The sequence below is a fragment of the Amphiura filiformis genome, chromosome 1, assembly GCF_039555335.1.
Source record: "Amphiura filiformis chromosome 1, Afil_fr2py, whole genome shotgun sequence".
NCBI lineage: Eukaryota > Metazoa > Echinodermata > Ophiuroidea > Amphilepidida > Amphiuridae > Amphiura > Amphiura filiformis.
Window position 1 is genome coordinate 44,570,621 of NC_092628.1, and position 19,996 is coordinate 44,590,616.

The 19,996-nt window shown below is 36.7% G+C and overlaps 1 protein-coding gene across 1 annotated transcript in view; it reads left to right on the forward strand.

The window, feature by feature from the left end:
* The first annotated feature begins 265 nt into the window (after nt 1-265).
* LOC140160713 (cytosolic carboxypeptidase 6-like) overlaps nt 266-19,996 on the forward strand; it is a 230,224-nt gene continuing 210,493 nt past the window's right edge. The window contains exons 1-2 of the mRNA XM_072184008.1: nt 266-290; nt 9,825-9,947. Coding sequence (XP_072040109.1) covers nt 266-290; nt 9,825-9,947 — 148 coding nt within the window. The remainder of the gene's footprint in view (nt 291-9,824; nt 9,948-19,996) is intronic.

Here is a 19,996-nt window from a genome sequence, read left to right on the forward strand (position 1 = left end):
TTCATTCATTTCCTCATTCACTCACTCACTTTTTGTTTATTAATTTGTTTATTTATATTATATCATATCATGTGTATTTATTTATTTATTTGTTTATTTGTTTATTTATTTATTTACTTATTTATTTACTATTCATTCATTCATTTCCACATTCACTCACTCACTTTTTGTTTTCAATATTGAACTTGAACTTTTGAAGGGAATTTTTACATTGAATTTTTGACAGCTGACATTTTCTAGAAACACCGTTTCCAATTAAAACAATATGGCGGACAAGAGAGGTGATTCCGGTAAGTTTGTGTATAAAAATATTACCGATTTTACTGGTTATTAAAGGGTACACGTATTTGCAACGTATAGTGGTATAAGGAAACAAAGTATTCGGGCGTTTGACAATGTCTGTATTGTCATAGCTGTGATGTATTCTTTGATAGAGCAACATGTTTACGAGCTCGTTCGTACATTGAAAATTACATAGCGTGGTTAGCAACGCACACGACTCTAGTACGACATATGATAAGCTTACTGTTTTTACGTCATTTACATGTGCTATAGCGGTTGCAGTGTTGTCATAACTTGGCTTTTCCGTGGATATTCCTCAACCTCCCTCTGACACTTGAAGTGTAAGATTTATTTCCGAGGAATCTATAAGCAAAACCCTGGCTGAAAATCCATGCCAAAATACCAAATTAAAACTCCTGGACCTGGTTCCGACCGGGACGGGAGTTCCAACAACTTGTCACTCTGTGCACGACGTGTTAATATGTGTTTAATGTGCATTCACATAGTACTTAGCATGTTAGCCGTTGGTACGAAGAAATTGTTGCTCCATAAATGATTGAATATTACACATTTGTAATCATTTTTCACCACAAAATATGATATGAAAACAGAGGTGTGAGCAATAATGTAGGTATGAGAGGCAAACCTACCCTGAGTAAAGATAAACACTTGTGCTGAGCGTCAAATTGGTCACTTATCGCTCACTGTTCAAAATGTGACATCTACACCAATTACAGTCCCCGAAACTGTCTACTTTTTAGCCGACCTCAATTCCGAAACATTTAGTGATAGTTAAAAATGCGATCCCCAACCCTTTGGTTACCTTTGGGCGAATTTGTAGAAATCTCCATGAGTCTCCGTGTCTGAAATTCCCCGGTACAAACATCGAAAATGTCGCATTTCTCAGTCCCGGTGATGATACTATATCCGCATCGCTGTTTTCATACATGAATATGCATATCTCTGACCCCTGTAAGGTCAAAAACGTGGCATTGATTTCAACCAATCCGATCCACCGATTGTGACCTTTTCATGAATATTTAATAAGCAGCTTGATACTGATGTCATATCTGAGGTGACAGGAGGCAGCAGATACCATTTTGTTCAACTGAACTCGACTCGTGCGTTCTTTTGGTTGACATAAATCGAACAAAATTTTCAATAACGTAGTAGGATTTCAATTTTTCATTAATGAAGTTACTTGTAGTTTTGAGGAATGACAAAGTTGTTTTTGGAAACTTAGATGTTTGTTTCAACTGATGATGTAGGATCGCAAGGTGAGTGAATTCGTGAGAGATTTGCTTGTTTGAGTGATAGTAGGATACGGGATGTAGGCTAGTCCTCTGTGTTTGACCGGCTCCGACGTCTCAATTCACGCGGAATTATTCGTACCTGCTAACCAGACATAAGGCAAACCTTAGTTCATGAGTTTCACATTTGTTAGTCAGTTAAATTGGCCTAAAGTGGGACTCAAACACAATACATATTTTATGTATATGATTTTTTTTGGTGATGAGACAATCGCACATGTAATTTTAGAGGCATTTTGACAGCAGTTCCACATAGAAAATCTGCACTATCATGAGACTATGCTGTTTTGTTTTTTAATTGATGCATTAAATATTGGCTGAATATTTTTGATGAAAGTCAATTTTTGACAAGATGTAACTTTGCTACAGAGAGTGCTATATATAACAAACCGGTTTTCAGTGTTGGCTTTCTTTACTCAAGGGCTTTGATTTGATATATAAAATGATGCAGTTTGATACCTAAATAATGTATGAACATAATTATGGAGCAGCCCTCGAATTAAGGATCTGAAGGGGCACGGCAACTTTTTTAGGTTAAGTTGATAATTGCCTTGGATTTTCACTGAAAAGGCAAGGCAGCACAGCAGTTTGTAATATTTCAAGAGGGCATCATGGCAACTGTTGAAATTTGAGAAGGGCACCAAGGCAATTTCTCAAAAGTGAAGAAAACACACACAAACATAGATTGATGATTTTATAATGAAGGGGCAGGGCTGGGGCACCGATGGCAACTTCATTAGAGGGCACGACAAGTGACTGCCTTGGGTAAAGGACATATTTTGAGGGCATTACGGCAGTGGGGGTGGGCACCCACGGCAAAATGCCATGGGTGCCGTGGGTTAATTCGAGGGCTGTTATGGAGACTGGAGAGGTCAAACGGTTAATACACAGATTTAGGGTTTCTCTACCGGAAGTCAATTTGTGCCGAAATTCCTTCCATTGAATTTGAATGCATTTTGATATCATTAAAATAGAGTATGACATGAAAACAAAGTATCAATTTTCATATTAAAAACACAAAACATCGTGCATTTTTTTTTTTTTCAACCGTCCATGAATGATCCTAGCATTTAGGTCTAGGTCCAGGGACATTACAAAACCAAAAAAAAAAAAGTAATCTCGGGCGTGTACCCGCGAACCCGCCTGAAAATGCCAGCCTTAATGGAGAGGTCAGAAATATATTGTTAATTATTGTCAATTAATACATTTTCCAAAACGACCCTCCATTGGAAACCTATGTATAGCGATGCCCCCTCATCACATAATAACCCATTTTTGTTGGAATTTTAGCAGAGACAAATGCGCTATTAAAATAGAGAGCCTTGCCAAAAAGCTAAAATCCAGGAGCTTCCGTGGGTACCATCTCCTAGACCCATCTTGGGCTTTGCCCTAAATTACCAAACCTGCACTTCATCTGTTATGTTTCTGTCCAACCAATTGGTGTTGATTCTGTAGTTGCCAAACAGGTAATGATTCTTATGCCAAGACGGAGCCTTCAGTTCATACTTTTCCAGGTTTGGTTATTTTGCTTTAATACCGTAGAATTCCGTCTAGAAGCATATATGCCTCTAAACGAGGTTTTTTTTTAACGAAAGATATGAAAGGCCAATACCCTTCTCAAAAACATTGCAATAGATTGGTCTTACAAATATACATGTTTGAACAGCCGCCTTTATCAGTAATATAGTTGTTCAAACTCCAAATAACGTTTTTGTTGAGAGTGTCTGCCTCTTGTCTCTTGTGTCATATATATATATGCATATATATGCTTGTAGACGGAATTTTACGGTGTAGTTTATTTCTGCAGAGTAATACATTGATCCTATAGGAAATAATTCAAGGAAGCCACTGGTCACATGCATCGTAATTATTGGAGTTATGACTAATAATACGTCAAAAACTCAAAAAAGGGTTTCTGACGTGAAACAGTAAGAAAACACTTTTGACCTCTCCAGCACCAGTTTTGTTTTGGCACCTTTCGTTTGATATTTGTTCCCGTGATCCAGCACCGTTGCACCACAATCCTCAAGTTGAGGGAGGTACTCATCGGCAGATAGATAGATAGGCACTTCCGGGTCATACCGATCGGGTCTGTGTTTTCCCGGGTGTTTCCATGGCTGTGTGACAGCATCGTGCGTTGACCAATGAGAGCTGCCCTCTTGTCGGTGCTAGGTCACCGTCATAGGTGATTTGATTTCATTACATTAAATATTGGTTACCAGAATGGATAGACGAAATGTAGCCTTCGGAGCACCTGATTGTATGTACTATTCATAGAATGAAAAGCTGATAGAGTGGAAATTATATGTCGAGAATGTGCGAACATGAAACATTAATTTGATGCCCCCAATTTGCATTGCGTGACATGCCACACACATGAACAGAGAGGTAAAAAAGTATTTTTTTTAATTTCATCCAAAAACAAAAATATGCGTTCAGTATTTCATAAATTAGGTTAAAACATTCAACCATTTTGGGTAAATCTTTCTAAAAGTTGGTCAGAATTCAAAAAAATAATTAATTCCAGAATTATGTCTCAAAAACGATACTTATATGGGCAATTGTGCACAAAAGATTCCCTTATTTTCACTCATTTAGCCATAATCAAGGTGGTGGTTGATCGTCTGTAAAAAGCACTGAATTTTTTTATCCCTCTTTTTGGGGTGTAAAAGTTTTTTGACCCCAATATTTTCCAACTCTCACCATTAAGTATTTATGATCACTCCCTAAGGATACTTTTGGCGCAGGATCTGTGCTTTTGGGCACGTGCCCCCCCCCCCCAAATCGATTTGAAAGCTCAGCCTATGTTGGGTCAATCAGTGAAAAATACTGCCATACTCCTGGAAGATGGTGCTTGGTAGTGTAATCCTTTTACAGCTTCTTCTTGAGCTAAACTAGAATGTAACAGTGCAAAGTGATGTCAACAGCCATGGTGCGGTGCATATTGAAGAAGGTGACGAAAAACAAAGCTACAACGTAAAACCATCCACAGGAACTGGACGACTGGATTACAGGAGTTTGCTGGTGAACTGGTGGTGGAAGCATCCCCCTGATTTATTTTAAAACCTTCAAAGTGTTTATCAAGGCTCGATCCGCTAGCCTTCAAAAACTCTGCGTCCGATCGGACGCACAACTGTAAAACCTGGTTGGGAAATGTGCGTCCCACAAAATTTGTGTGCGTCCATACATGTATGTTAATGTGTTGGGCAACAGTGAATACAATTTTACAAAGCCCCCGATTGCCGGTACTGCATCGCATTACATCGCAGTTTGATGCAAATATTTGACTATTTCCTTTCAGATTCTTGATGAGATTTTAAAGATTTATGTAAATATTATTGTCAATAACAAATTACGTGAATGCAAACTTACTGACAATGTACGATAGTTTAGAAAGTTGTATTTTCAAAAGCTTATCACGTCTCGCTGCCGTAAGAATTTTCATTCATTGACTGGTTGACTGGTGACCCGGAAGTGTTGCAAAATGGGAGTGGTTAAATGTGAAAGGTCAATAACTCGTTTACTGATTGGTCCATTGGTTATGAATATTAATTAAGCTTTATTAGGAGAATTAGGAGTGATCAGTCAACGTAATTTTCACGATTTTTATGATGATGAAGTTGGTAAGCTTATAATCACTAATTTTTGGGTTGATTCAACTTGCGTCCGACTGAACGCAACAGGTTGATGAAATTTGTTGAACATTGCGTCCAGCAATACAAAAAAGCATCTGGACGCAAGAATTCGCGTCCAGCGGGAGCCTTGGTGTGTATATAGGCATTGAAGGGTCACCATAAAACAAAATTTTTTTTTGACAAATTCATTTATCTATGTCCTTTTAACTGAGTATTTGGACTGCTGGATGAAGAAAAAAAATAGAATTTGGGTAAGAATAGAAGCTACATTGAAAGAGCAGAAATAATAATCATAATAATAAATCGGGAAAGGAAAAATGTAGTGGGGGCAAATAGAAAGAAATAGAGAAAGATAAAACCTTTACTTCCATACCTTCTTGGGAGGAAGATAAAAAAGTGGTAAGGAGAGATTATATTTAATGTAGGGGTTTGCAACTTTTTCAGCTTGCTGATGATGGCCTAGTCTTTCATGAAGTGCACCAGTAGCATGCAACAACAACAAAAGAAAGCAGGGACTGCCTTTTGAGGAGAGCGAGAGCAATCACTCTCTACTGCTCTCCTTAAATCTGATATAGTGGTGTGATATTTACCTCTCATTAGTTGATCATTCTCTCCTTATATTCTATTGTAAATGATCTAAACAGCTCTCCTTGAAGGCTCTAGAAGAGCTATTAAATGCTCTCCTGCAAATTCCAAAAGACATGGGGTATTTTAGTATAAAAATCTTGATCATTTAGGTTATACAGACAGGGCGGATCCAGGAATTTTTTGATAGAGGCGCCTTTTTGGTCGATGATGAAAAAATGGTGTTAAGGGGTTACCCCTCGAAAACTCAACGGTTTTGGCCCATTGTTTGCTGTTCATGGCCGAATTTGTTCATTTTTAAAATTTCTTTCATATTTTGTATTTTTAAGTTAGGCCGGCGCCTTTTGCTAGTCAAAAAATCCGCCCCTGACAGAAAACATTTAAAAACATCTTTTCTAGATGATTTATGGGGCCATACAAAAATCACCAGTGAGCCATAGGTTGCCCAATCCTGCTAGGATGCGGAAACTGACGGAATGGTATCTAACCAGTGGCGGCACCAGCAGTGTTGGAATTAAGCATTTTTTTATGCGTAGCAAAATTGCTTTCATTACTTTTCTCTTGCCGTCTTGGTACATTCACATACTTCAGACAGTGTGTAAGTCTATGTATGGCATAAAAATGCTACTCAACTCCAAAATTGTGTAGCATTTTGCTATCTTGATACCAGCTATTTCAACGCTGGGCACCAGGAATTTTTTGCGGGGGAGGGGGGGGGCAAAGTGAATTTTAGAGGTGGGGCAAAATCAACAAAATTGCCGCAAAAAGTGGAAATTTGCGTAATTTTTGGGATTTTGCCTCAAAAGTGTTTGGGGGGGGGGGCAAACTGGGGGAGGGGTAAGAAAAATTCCCCCTTGCCCACCCGTAGCGCCACCACTGTATCTAACTCTGTACTCTTCTCATTTGTATGAGAATGATGGTAATGCATTGACGACACTAAACCCCTTGCAAGATGTAGAGCATTTTTCATGATACCTTTGTTTATCCTATAACCCCCTTGATCACCTTAACTCTCTCTCAATGATGTTGATAAGATGCATAGTTTCCCCTTCTTCACTCTACTTCACACTTTTTGATAAAGTGCAGTAATGTATGATGTCTTGAACTCGGTCTCCCTTGAGTCTTGTTGTGTTGTCTCCCCGGGGTCAATTTACCAAGATGGTGATAATATATGCAAGTAGGTTTGTGGGTGAAAACAACGGTGTGATTTCACGCTAGAAAGATTCATCTTTTTTGAAGATATTAAATGTATACTTTTGTATGCCAAAGTTTGAGGCCAAACTTGAGAAGCGGTTTTGAATAGTAAAAGGTTATGTGGTTGTTATTTTCTTAATTGTTGTACGTTCTTTTGGCTTAGTTCTGAATCTTAAGTTTGGGAAGAAAGAACAAGTTGAATTCCACATCCCTGGAGTTAATTTAGGAGGAACGGGAGGGAGGAAGCCCGGGGAGGAAGCAATTTAGATTAAAACTCACCTTTATTAACTCATCTTATCTCATTTATAAGAACAAAGTACAGACCCGTAACTCTCTCCACACAGGTATCAACTGCAGATGATAAGTTTAAAAAATATAACAATTTCAGAAGTGTAAAATATTTTCATGACCATATCTGGAATTAACATGAAAAGTACATTAAGATGAGCAAAAGCAAGCCTTATCATTGGTTCAGTGGTTCTTTTTAAGCTCTTCAATATTTTGAGGCATATATGTTGAATCCTATGCCTAGCATACAGAGTTAATTGTGCACCAATGTTTCCCGATACAGTATTCAGTAAAAATTAACAAACTATAAAAAAGAAATAAACAAAAGCAAGCAAACACAAAAACAAACAAATAGTTATAGACCTGTACTTATTCGAATGTATTTTCATCAAAACTATTTCAAACACAATGTTGAAAAAAAAAATCGAGCAATTTTTTCAGTTGATTCCACTTGACATCCTTGTGCTGACTTTTGCAACTTTTGCGATCGCATAGTATTTCAAAAGTTCATTACAACAGTTTTCTGTTGCAGTCTACCTGTGAACCTTGCCTGAAGGTTTTAGAATAAAACAGGGATTTTTATAGGGGTGAAATGAGCCGTGCTAAAATTTCCCCGGTCTGTTTTCTAGTTCAACATATGCAACACAAGTATTTTGTTACTCTAGCTTTTTGATAAAGCTGTGGCCAAAAATAAACCGTAGACGTGAATTTGCAAGGCTGAATGTGTTTGCCCTAGTGGGTTACTCAAGTAGGAAAAAAGAAAAATAGAAACAAAAAAGTATAAGAGAGGGAAAAGAAGTGATCATTTATTCATCATTCATGAGTGTAAGCTGTGAAGTAGGTTTATTTCAAAATAAGAAAATTGTATTTTTATGGAAATTCATCACCAAATACAGGTCATGTCATGAACATTTAATCTTTTCCGTGATGCAGTGTGGTATATGAAGGACAACTCTTTAAAATAAATGTGGTGCATGTCAATAAAAGATAGAATTTGAGATATATTTAGATACGGAGAATATAACCATGTTTATTACTGTATAAACAGACTGACTAATTCATTTTTAACGGTCCGTTTTGTAGTTTAAAATCCCAAGTTGCCTTCAGCATAATAAGAGTTAAATATGCTACTAAAATGTGTTTTGTTTGACTTGTCTGTCTTAAAGGTCAGACACTTGATTTTTAAGTGAACTTGTTAATTCGGTTAAGGAAATAAAATAAAAGAAGGTTAGTGTAACTTGGTTTTCTTGCTTTTACTTCAGTGAAATTACTGTTTCTATTTTAAGTTTTTTAATTGTATGCAATAGAGTTTTTTTATTTTTTTGTATAGATTTGTCAAGCTTTCTGTTATTTTTAATGTCATTTTTAACGTCATTTAACGCCCAGAAAAAAATGACCAACCTGACTTGCCAAGTCCATCTGCCTGTAAAACAGGATTTTGTTGTTGCCTGAACAGACTTTTTTCCATTTCAAAGGAATGGAAATCAATCTGTGTACAATTAGATAAATAAATAAATGAATAATAAATTTCAGTATTTATAGCGCCTTACCACAGATCACAGAGTGTTCAAAGCGCTGTAATTTCGCTGCCATGGTGAATCATCACAATCAGATCGCATCAACTAGGCATTGTGCAGCCGGAATAGCGCAAACCTATCCGCACTTAGATTGTAACATCCACCATTTATCGATCTGTGCAGCTCCCCAAATTCCATTGGATGAAAGAAGTTTTTGATAACCAAACAACTAATCACCGATTTTTTGAAAGCAGGAGGAAACCGGAGATCACGGAGAAAACCTGCGAGAGCGAGCATGGAATCGGGATAAAACAAGTGCACATGAGTCCTTGGGCCGCGCCGCGCCAGGGCTTGAACCCGGGACCTCAGTGGTGCAAAGCGAGGGAACTACCGCTGCGCTAACTCGCCCTCCCGATCGATTCAATTTGTTGGTTGGAAAATTGATGGTCGTTATCTCTCAATCACTGTCCCTTTCTTTCCCCAAAAGAGGACAAGAATGGGCAATATTCCATTTAAAATCCATACTCCCCTGTGGAAGATCACAGGGGAGTATGGATTTCAAATGGAATGAACACATTAGGAAGCTCCATTTGAATTTCATACACCCTCTGAGAAAGATTCAATCTAAATCTTCCATTTGAGGGAAGGCAAGTTTCAAATGGAGCCCAATTTTGCACTATTTTCCTCTTTTTTTTTAAAAGCATTTTTCTCTTGTAAGGTCAGTTTCAGGTCTGTTATTTGCAATGGCGAACCGGAAGAAAAATTATGTTTATTATTATTTAGTTTTTGTTGAATTTTCCACTGTTTTTCATGGTCATGGGTTGGGCCAAAACCTCCATAAGCCTGCCAGGTTCCTTATTTCATTCTTGAAGACCAACGAAAGATCAGGCTTGTCAGGGCCCAGGGGTAAATACCTATAATGCCTCAAAGATGGCCAGGGGTAGTAGTCTGTAAATGTTGATCTCTTTTTAAATTGATAATCGAATAGATATTTATGTTTTTTTTATTTTCAGGGAGTGAGAGCGGAAGTGAAGATGCCGTAGTAGGGAACCTTAATAAGTTTGCAGTAGTACCACCTCTGTATTCTGGCAGACCAAAGAAAGGCCATTTGATATTTGATGCCTGCTTTGAAACTGGTAAGAGATTATTAATAAAATGTTAAACTCGAGAGACTTTGATTAAAAGTTCTTGGGTAACAAATTGTTTTGCACCAATCTTATTTGTATTTCTTGTTACATATTTGTCTGTAATAAACATAGAGGGAGAGGCTGTCTTATAAATGCCATACTAGTAATTGTTTCTATGAAGTGATGAAAAAGTGGCCAAAATGTAGAAATCTCCATGTCATTATCATGTGAGTAAGCTTAAAATTGGTATTTACTGGATGTCACAATAGAGACATTGGGTGGACAAAACTTGTTGTAAACCAACTTCAACTTAGTCAAGTAAACATTTGCCTCTAAGAAATTCCCTTTTGAAAAATTGAGCATTCCAGGGCATAGATAATAGTATGGTATTTCCCATATTTCCATTAACTTTCAAATTTGCCTGGGCAATGGCTCCGGAACCAGGGGTGCCTGCTCCCACAAACAATTTTGGTGACCACAGTGCCCTGCAATAATTTCAGCAGATATGGATGGGCACCCCACTATTTAAAATCTTGGGGAGCCTATGCTAGATAATATGTAATACTGGTATTTCCAGCCCGGGTCTTCCTTGCAGCAAGCATACAGGAAATTAGCTTCTTGTCAAAACTCCGTCTTGTACTAGGCTACCTCTGTATAGGATAAATCTTTAGTGCACAGTCCTTCATCAGCCTGTGAGTTATCTACTGCTGATAGCATGCTATGTCAGATATTTGAGGACAGCATACAAAGAATAAGGTAGCAAAATCAGCAACACCAATGACGCCAAAAAACTTGTGCCGACTCTGAAAAGTTTTGTTAATTTTGATGAGGAAAAGACAAAAAAAAATCATTTAAATTTGATATATTATGGAAAATAAGTGCTCTATAAATAGAACAAATTATGATGTGACTGTTTGAAAGTGATAAGAAGTTAAAAATATGCATTTAAACGTCTCATGATATCCTGCGTGTCTCACCATCTTTTAATATTTGAAAACAGGTAAGATTTAGTAGAATAATAAAAAAAATCCCGACCTACCTACCCTAATTTCTTTTATGTTATGCCAATCAAAGCAATTTTTTTGTATGCCTTACTAAATGACCGCATATCTGTGACCAGCTCCTAAAGCCCAAAACAGCACCACCAATGTCAAGCTCTGATAGGAAGCAGAGGAGGATTGGGAGAATTGGTCAGTCGATTTGAGTAAGTGCTACGATGTAGTACGAAAACGTCATCATAGGTAGTATGTTTTAACATCATTTTACCCAATATTCACTTGGATTTGATAACAAGAAAATTTACAAAATGATATCTATTGACAATCCTGATGAACTTATTTACAGACCTATGCAATTGCGTTTGAACTTTTGATGCAGGAGATTTTACGGAAATCTGTATTTTTCCTGAAAACTGGTTGGTATGATGTAGGTTTTACTTATTATTTTCTGATACACCCTGTAGGTGGTGAACCCTTCACTTTTGTAGGGCAGATTTTATATTGCAATAACAATTTCCACTACCATATTTTTACAACCAAATTGAGTCATTAATGGAGCATAATTATTTGATAAAAAATCTCTGACTAAGAATATAAGATCCCATATGTGTGTGGTGTGATAGCTTTTTAAAGTTATTATGAAATGTTTAAAAATGGCTGAACAGAGTTGAAGAAACACACAAAAAGGATGAGTGCTTTTACTGCTTTATTAAAGTTACACAAAGAAATAGACAAGTAAAAATACATTTGAAAACTTCAGAATGCACATGCAATTTTAAATCATCCCCAAAATGTTTGACTTGCGCTTGAAAACTTACTGTATAGCATTTATCAATTTTTTGTATTGCACTCCTTTATGAAATATCTATTATTGGTAGCACACTACTTGTTAACTATAAAATTTCCCAATCATGCTACTTCATTACTTGTCCTTTGTTGAGAGGCTGTGTTTTCAGTGGTCTTGAGTCCATGATATCGTTGTTCGGTAGTTGAGGCTGCTTGTATCATTAATAATAATAATGATAATAATAATATGTACACTTGTAAAGCGCAAGAGATCCGCAATAAACGCTAAGTGGCGCATACAGAAAAAAACAAAATATACCAGCAGGAAAAATGGAAACAAGGAACAAATGCAATCAACAATAGTACATTTCAAGATACATGAAGTAAAAAATAACATAGTAAACTACAAATTAATCCAGCTCATAAGCAAGTTCGAAAAAATGTTTCTTGAGTGAGGATTTGAATGACTCGATTGACGAGCATCTGCGAATAAAATTGGGAAGACTGTTCCATATGCGAGGGGCTGCCACAGAGAAGGCGCGATCACCCCATGACCGAGATGATTTAGGTTGAACAAGGAGGGTTTTATTTGCGGAACGGAGACCGGGGCGAGAAGGGTTGTAAAAGTCAAGAAGTTCATATATGTATGGGGGAGCAATTCCATTGAAAACACGGTGCGAGCAACATAAGTTTGTATTTAAGCGGAAGTTAACAGGGAGCCAGTGTAAGTCAAACAAAACAGGAGAGATGTGTTCAGAAGGTTTTGTACTGAGTGACCAGTCTAGCAGCGGTATTTTGTTTGAGTTGCAATCTGTGAATTTGATCTTTTGGAAGTCCAAACAGAATGGCATCACCCATGTCCAAGCGAGATGATACAAAAGCATGGACCAATTGTTCTGTGGCTTGTGGGCTTAGGTATCTGCTAATCTTGCCAAGATTTCTGAGTTGAAAAGAGGCAGATTTGATAACAGATGAGATATGAGGAACCAGAGTCATTGTACTGTCCATAATAACACCAAGGTTGCGAACTTGTGAAACGGGAGCAATAGTTGAATCACCGATTTTTATGTGTGGTATGATAATCTTACTGAGATTATGTTTAGAACCAAAGAGTATGAACTCTGTTTTATTGTCATTAAGTTTCAGGTAGTTGTCTTTCATCCAATGACGAATATCTTCAACACATGCTTCCATTCGAGAAATACAGTTGTTGGCAGCCTCTTGGTTTGGGTCAAAAGCTGAGTACAATTGGGTGTCATCTGCATATACTTGGTATTCAAGTCCATGTTTCAGGATTATATTGCGAAGAGGAGAAGTATATATGACAAACCACTGCGGGCCTATTACTGAACCCTGAGGCACAGAATAGTTCAGGTGTACAGTATTTGAAGATGATTAGCCTACGGACACACTGAGCTCTGTCCTCAAGATAGGATTCACACCATCTCAGCGCTGTCCCTTTGATACCAATGTCAGCTTCGAGTCTAGACAACAAAATACTATGATCGACGGTATCAAAGGCAGCGCTGAGATCGAGTAAAACCAGTGCTGTAATTCTCCCATTGTCCATTTCACGAAGAATGTCATTATGAACTCTTGTTAAAGCAGTTTCAATGCTATGGTTCGGTCTATCACGCGAGACTGAAAGGGGTCTTGCAAGTTGTATTGAGTAATGATACACCATAGGCGAGCATTAACAACACGTTCAATCAGTTTCCCAAGGAAACTCAAATTAGCAACAGGTCTATAGTTCTTCAAATCCTGTTTGTCAAGACCTGATTTCTTCAGAAGAGGACGGATGTAAGCAAGCTTGAGCTCACTTGGAAAAGTACCTGAGACAAGAGACTTGTTAACGATACATGTTAAGAATGGAATAATTAACATTTACCATACTTTCTTTGAGTTTGTAATCCTCCAACTTCAAATCCTCCAACTTCAAATCCTGGGACCGAGTTACCGGCCCCACCCTTGCTTTGTTGCTATCACAATATTTTATCAGCTATCTACTGCTGATAGCACATTTCTGCATCAGGTATAGTATCTATCTACTGTTAACACTGACATAATACTTTGGAATTGCTAATCTACTGCTGATATCGTACTTTCATCAGCTAATTAGATAATAAAAGAGAGGAATTGTTGTTTTTATTGTTTTCTTACTTGTCCCAGTATCCACAATTACAGGTATACAATAGTAGATAGTAAAAAGAAGAATTCCTATCTTTTATATTGCATTCTTAATCAGTTTAAAATTTATTTTATTTTTATTGGCTAAAAACTATTTTTTCAATAAAAATTACATATCAACAACATAAAATAGATTAACTTTGTACCTTAGATTGGTCCCTATAATTAACTTTGTTGAAGTTGTGATTTAGTACACATATAAATTGCTCAAATAAAGAAAGTCCGCAGTCATGTCACCCGTCCTACACCAAAATCTGATCTTGTTATGCCAATTTGATTGATAAGGGAGTGTGCAGAATCTTATTAGCTCCAATTTGATATAAGTTTGCTACCAAAGGTTTGCTAAAAACGGACCACACGGACCTGTAGATGTGAATGGCAGAGCGCGACCATCAGTAAAGCACTGTAATCCATGCGTTTTAAATTAACAGTTGAATAAAGCGCGCACTTGTGATAGTCGACAGGGGCCATCGTGGGCAAGCAAGCTTGACCACATTGCCACGCTAAGCAATTTCGACCGCATGTATTGTTTTGATTTGCAACTTTTGAAAATACACAAAATGCCATAAATTGGTATCAATCTTTGTCACTTTTGAGTTTTTGGTATCAAATTGGAGCTAACAAGATTTTGCACATGACCATATCAATCAAATTGTCATACAAGATCAGGTTTTGGTGTAGGACGGTTACATGACTGCAGACTTTTTTTATTTGAGCAGTTTATTTGTGCAAAATCATCATTGTTCCAAATTAACCATATTTATAACATAATTGTTTCCTATATACTAGATCACTAATTAACAACATTTGACACACCTGCTCTGTCCATCCTTATAAACATATATGCAAATACATGGAAACATATTTTTTTGTGATTAAAAGTTACACAGTTATTGAGATTGAAGTGGTATGAGCCTAATTTATTCTTTACATAGAGTTGCCAAGAAAGAGAGACACTGATGTCCCAGGTTCAAATCTTTTATACCTTAGTAAACTTGGCGTAAGCTGATATGATCAGAATACGATTTTGTATGTCAATTTTGATTCATGTGCAGTGTGCACAGACACTTTTTTCCGTTCTTTGAGTTCCAGCACTATGATTGACTGCCCTGTTGCGTTGTTTTCTCATGTTTCATTCACCATGGAATCGTGGAGAAAAGTTACCATGATAGTTCAGTGAACAATCTACTCAAGTTGTTTAAGAAAAAATCCACTTCAATTATTATAGCTACAAGTTGTTGACTTTCCAATGGTTAACATTTACTCAGACTCTTCTATGATATTGTAAAAACAAACTTTGTGCAGACAACATGAAATTTGTTTAATAAAACATGGAGTATGATGAGATAGGCATGTTTAGTGTCTCGGTAATGCATAACCAACGCATTCCATTATTTACCTACGTGTGAGTAGCCACTCCAAACCGTACGTCGAAGAGTTGTTGAAAGCGTGTGTGTATTTAATTTGTACACATTAAAATAACTGATATGTTTTGAAGCAAATGTCCTGTACGGTAATGTCATTGCACAGCAGGTCATTGAACTATCAAACTTGATACTTTATATAAGAAAGAAAAAAGTTTTTTATCCAAGTTTAAACTTGCATGTTTATACACTTGAATGAATTCCCTGATTTTAGGTGATGATAAGTTATTGGTAGAACCTATACTGCACAATTTGCTTAAAGTATAAAAAAATAAAAAAAAATGTAATCATATCCAGCTATCTCATTGAAATAAAATGTATGTCAGCCTCACAGGGACTTTCAGATGTGTAGTTGCCATTCTCTAAAAGTCTAAATGTTTATACCAGGGGTTTTCAATAGGCAGCCCCTGGACCAGATCTGGCCTACCGGCCTTTGAATAGCTCTGATACGTACAGAAAGCATAGCAAAGCGAGGTGTATTTGGCCCTCAGACACAGGTTTCTTTTCTTTACTCTAATTTTTCTTTTCTCTTCTCTTCTTTTCTCTTTACTTTACTTTTCTTTCTTTATTTCCTTCATTTTTCTTTGCAGTAATTTTGATTTTGACCTTTTGCGTGTCTTCCCCCTTTGCGTCGCGATAGACCTCGCGCATTTCAATTTATGTTTTCACGCACGGCTCCGCGCACGACTCCTCACGCGTTTCTTTTCTTTCCTCTTCCTTTGTTTTCCCGCACGCAAAAGGTCATCACTTGACAAAGGTCTATGACCGAAAATTAGTGTTTAATTTTGCTACATAAATAAATCTATACAAATGTGGTTTGACACCAAATATTTCTGCTCTTGGACTCTTTTACTTATCATTATTCAAACCTACGCAGCCACAACTTTTTTACAACTTTTTTACTGGCCCTCAGACACAGATCTGTGAAATGATTTTGGTATTCCGTGGTCCACAAGCAAATGTAATTGAGAACCCCTGATTTGTACTTTCAAATTTAACCCTAGCAATTCGGATTTCCCAAAATTTTAGATTTTTAGTTTCCAACAAAATCCTAAATACTTAAAAAAATATTCTTAAAATAAAAATTGTTGTAATTTAACTTTCCATCAGAATAAAGAATTACAAATTTAAAAAAAAAATCTTTGACAGCCAAAAAAATTGGGTTAACATCCTCAAGTTGAGTTCACCTTTCCAAGAAGTTTCTCCATGCAAACAAAGTGTTCAAAACAAAGTAGAAATAAAAAGTTTAGATAAAACTAGTTCTAGTGGTAAAAGAGCAAAGCAAAAAAATCTGCTCAAAATCAGGACATTGTTTGTTCATCTGCACTTTCCAAATGTACTTATTTTAAGATATAATAGGTACATGCATTAGCATGCGTTTTATCAATCTATAAGAGTGCCTCTATATTTATCCTAGTATAATGTAAAAAAATTTCTCTTTTAGAATCAATTTAACGTCACTTAGGATTTCACAGTGTTCAAAAGTAGCTTCTTGTTCTATCCAAGTTTGATATAAACAGTTGGGAAGTACAAGCATGCAGGTGCACTGATATTGTTTATTTAGAGATACTTTTTTCACATAGCTGGTAGAACTAGTCTAAGTATACTCTTCAACTGTTATATGATGGTTAGTGGTTACATCTAAAACACTTGCTCACTTGTAAAGAATTTTTGTTAAAAATTTGCTTGTTTGAAATTTAGCTGATTTTTGGTGCAGTTATGTACTGAGGCCTTTTGGGATTTGATGCAAAGCAATACAAGCTGTATCATTTCCCCCTGTGGCCTGCGCATCGTAATCTCTGGGGAACACATTTAAGAAATTATAATAAAATGAATCAAGTATAATACTTGATTCAATTTTGTACTTGTAAGCTTATCAACGATTTCTGAACTCGGCTTGCTCATGTTTACATTTACAAAACCACTTGTTCAAAGATTGTTAAAATCTTGGAAGCGATTGCCGAATAGGGTGCAACTCTACTAGACTTATTACAAGACTGCACTACCTAACCCTAAATCCTAACCCTAAACTCTGTAAATGAGGACTTGACTCAAGTCTAGCAAGTTGCACCCTATTCATTAATTGTACCAAATCTTGGTTTCCAAGATTCGATAAAGTAATGTATTGGTCAAATCTACTTTTCCTCTCTGTGTGCTGTTACATAACTTTAAAACTTTGGAGAAAATTTGTAGAAAAGTTTTGAATATAGCCATATTTGTAAGCAAGATTTTGCAACAAATGTTTCATTTCTCAAAACTATCGTAAAACCTGAAGTGTCACAAAAGTTTACAACACTTCCTATCAAAAACATGTAAATTGTATGAGAATTTTAGCTATCTACAAATTAGCTTATTGGTGGTTGGACAATATAATACCAGTACATTAGAAAAACTTTGACCAAGTTTCAAGGCAAAAGTCTGCAAAATAAAAGTACCCTGAGCATCTATGCATTGAGTTTGAGCAAAATATTGGCATGAATTGTATGTTTGCAAACATTCCAGTTATTTTAGCTCATTAAACAAACATGTTGATTATTGATAAAAGCAACCAGATACAAAAAACATTTAATTGATGTATTATGAAAACGGTATGTCTGATTTGCTTTTATAAAAGAGATTTTGATCAGTGTACTTAGCCCAACTCAAATAATCTGTATAAAACAAGCTCAGAGCATTTCCTATATTCCAGAAAATACCTCATATTCCACCTATGGTTAATACATAAGTTGGGCAAGTGTGATTTCCAAGTGGACTTGCCCAATGGGCAAGTAGAAATTTAACAATTCTGCAACTGCAAGGCTGATTACCACATTGTTTCTGAGGTAGCCATTTGATATTTAAAAAAGAAAAGAAAATCTGAGAACATGTTATAGCCTTTAGCTACAGCTGCTTTAGGCCATTAACCGGAGGGAGGGAGTTGTTGTTGCAGTATGGCTTACACGTAGTGTTTTGTTGCAAATCATTTGTTAAATGCAGCATAATAAGATAGATTTGTTTGGTAAATTGCACTGCACATTATACAGAGTTTACTTAGAGTCATTGGAGAAATTAGAAAGCTCCTCAGTTGTTTTTGACTTTGTATTAATGTCTTCACTGTATTAAATGAGGATGGGGAATTGATAGCTAGCTGATGTAAGAGTTTTAGGTGGGGCCATAAGTGTGCAGCAACTTAACTTGTCTACGCAAGGCTGGTAATATGGGCTAGATAGAGGGAATTTGAGAATAACTTGTGGCTAACTGTGAGCTGTTTGTTTTGCATTTTTGAATGTTTTCCAATTTACTACTTTATATTTGAAAGTTGTGTTTTGATTAGAAAACATACTGGAGTTATCATTGTATCACAATTGTGAACAAGTCAGTTTACAGTACATTGTATTTCTTCTTGCTCCGGAAGCTGGTTTATATTAGTAGTTAACATCATTTTTCACTGGAATTGTTCACAACGAACCATGTTAACAGTCATTTTCAACCTTCAATTTTCCATTTTTCAATGCTAAACAATAATTGAAAGTACAAAATCTGAAGATAACCTTAATAATTTACATGAAACTTGCTCAAATAATACATCATATTAATGCATAGTTTCTAACATGTTAGGGCCACGCCGTTGCCTTCGCGTGTTAATACGTTAAACGCACACATCACTGATGTGTAAAACATCCCTAAATCAATTATACTAGCTTTCAGAGAATAGTGGACCTCTCTCATCCATGGTGCACATAAAATGCATACAAGGGTGCATTTTTGTTAAACTTCATCCGGCGATTGCACGAAAGGTCATTAGTTCAAATCGTTCTCCAGAAGACATGCAAGTGCGTGGAGAATCAATACCACTTTAACAGGCGATTGGTATTGTACTCCATGCATTTGCATGTCTTTTGGAGGACGGTTTGTACTAATGACTTTCCGTTTAACCGCCCTCTACTCACAAACTTTTCTAGCAATCAAGTTAACTTACTGCTTGTGGAATACACATGAATTTAGAAAAATCAATTTTGAGTTTAGGAAATTGTTGCAAAAGTTAATTTTCCAATTCTCTCCGAATTTACAGCCCTGGGGTAAATACAGAAGTGGGATCGTGATTGGCTAATTCAATCACCGCACAATCATAACAACAGAGCGGTAATCTGATTGGCCAATTACGCGTCAAAGCTGCATTCGGCGCTCATGAAGGTGTGCAAAGGGATACAAAGCCCTGCCTATGTCACTCATTAAAGTTTGTTTGGCTTATATAAGGCGGAAATTATTCGGGTTTTGTTACTGCGCGCGTCAATAAAGTCCCAACTCACGCTCGCATAAATTCATATAAGCATGCGCCAGTCACTCATTACGCAATGCACAACTAGCGTAAGCATTGGACCCAACTGTGTGCAGGCCATTCTATATCAATACACTGTGTTATGAGTCTTATTTTTTTCTGCCTTATAAAAGCCGAACAGACTTTAACAGGGTGTGCGCATTGATCAGAGCAAGACTGCAAGAGAAGGCCGTTCTTCTCTGGAAGCCAGTGTAAAAGTTATCAAGCGTTAAGTTTTTCTTCTTTACAACTGAAAATTGTAATTCTTGTTAAAAATAAAAAAGTAAGTACTCTTTTGCAGTCCCTGGGACATAAGTATAGCTCTTGGGTTATTTGATATACAGTCCTCGCCGGTCAATACCACCA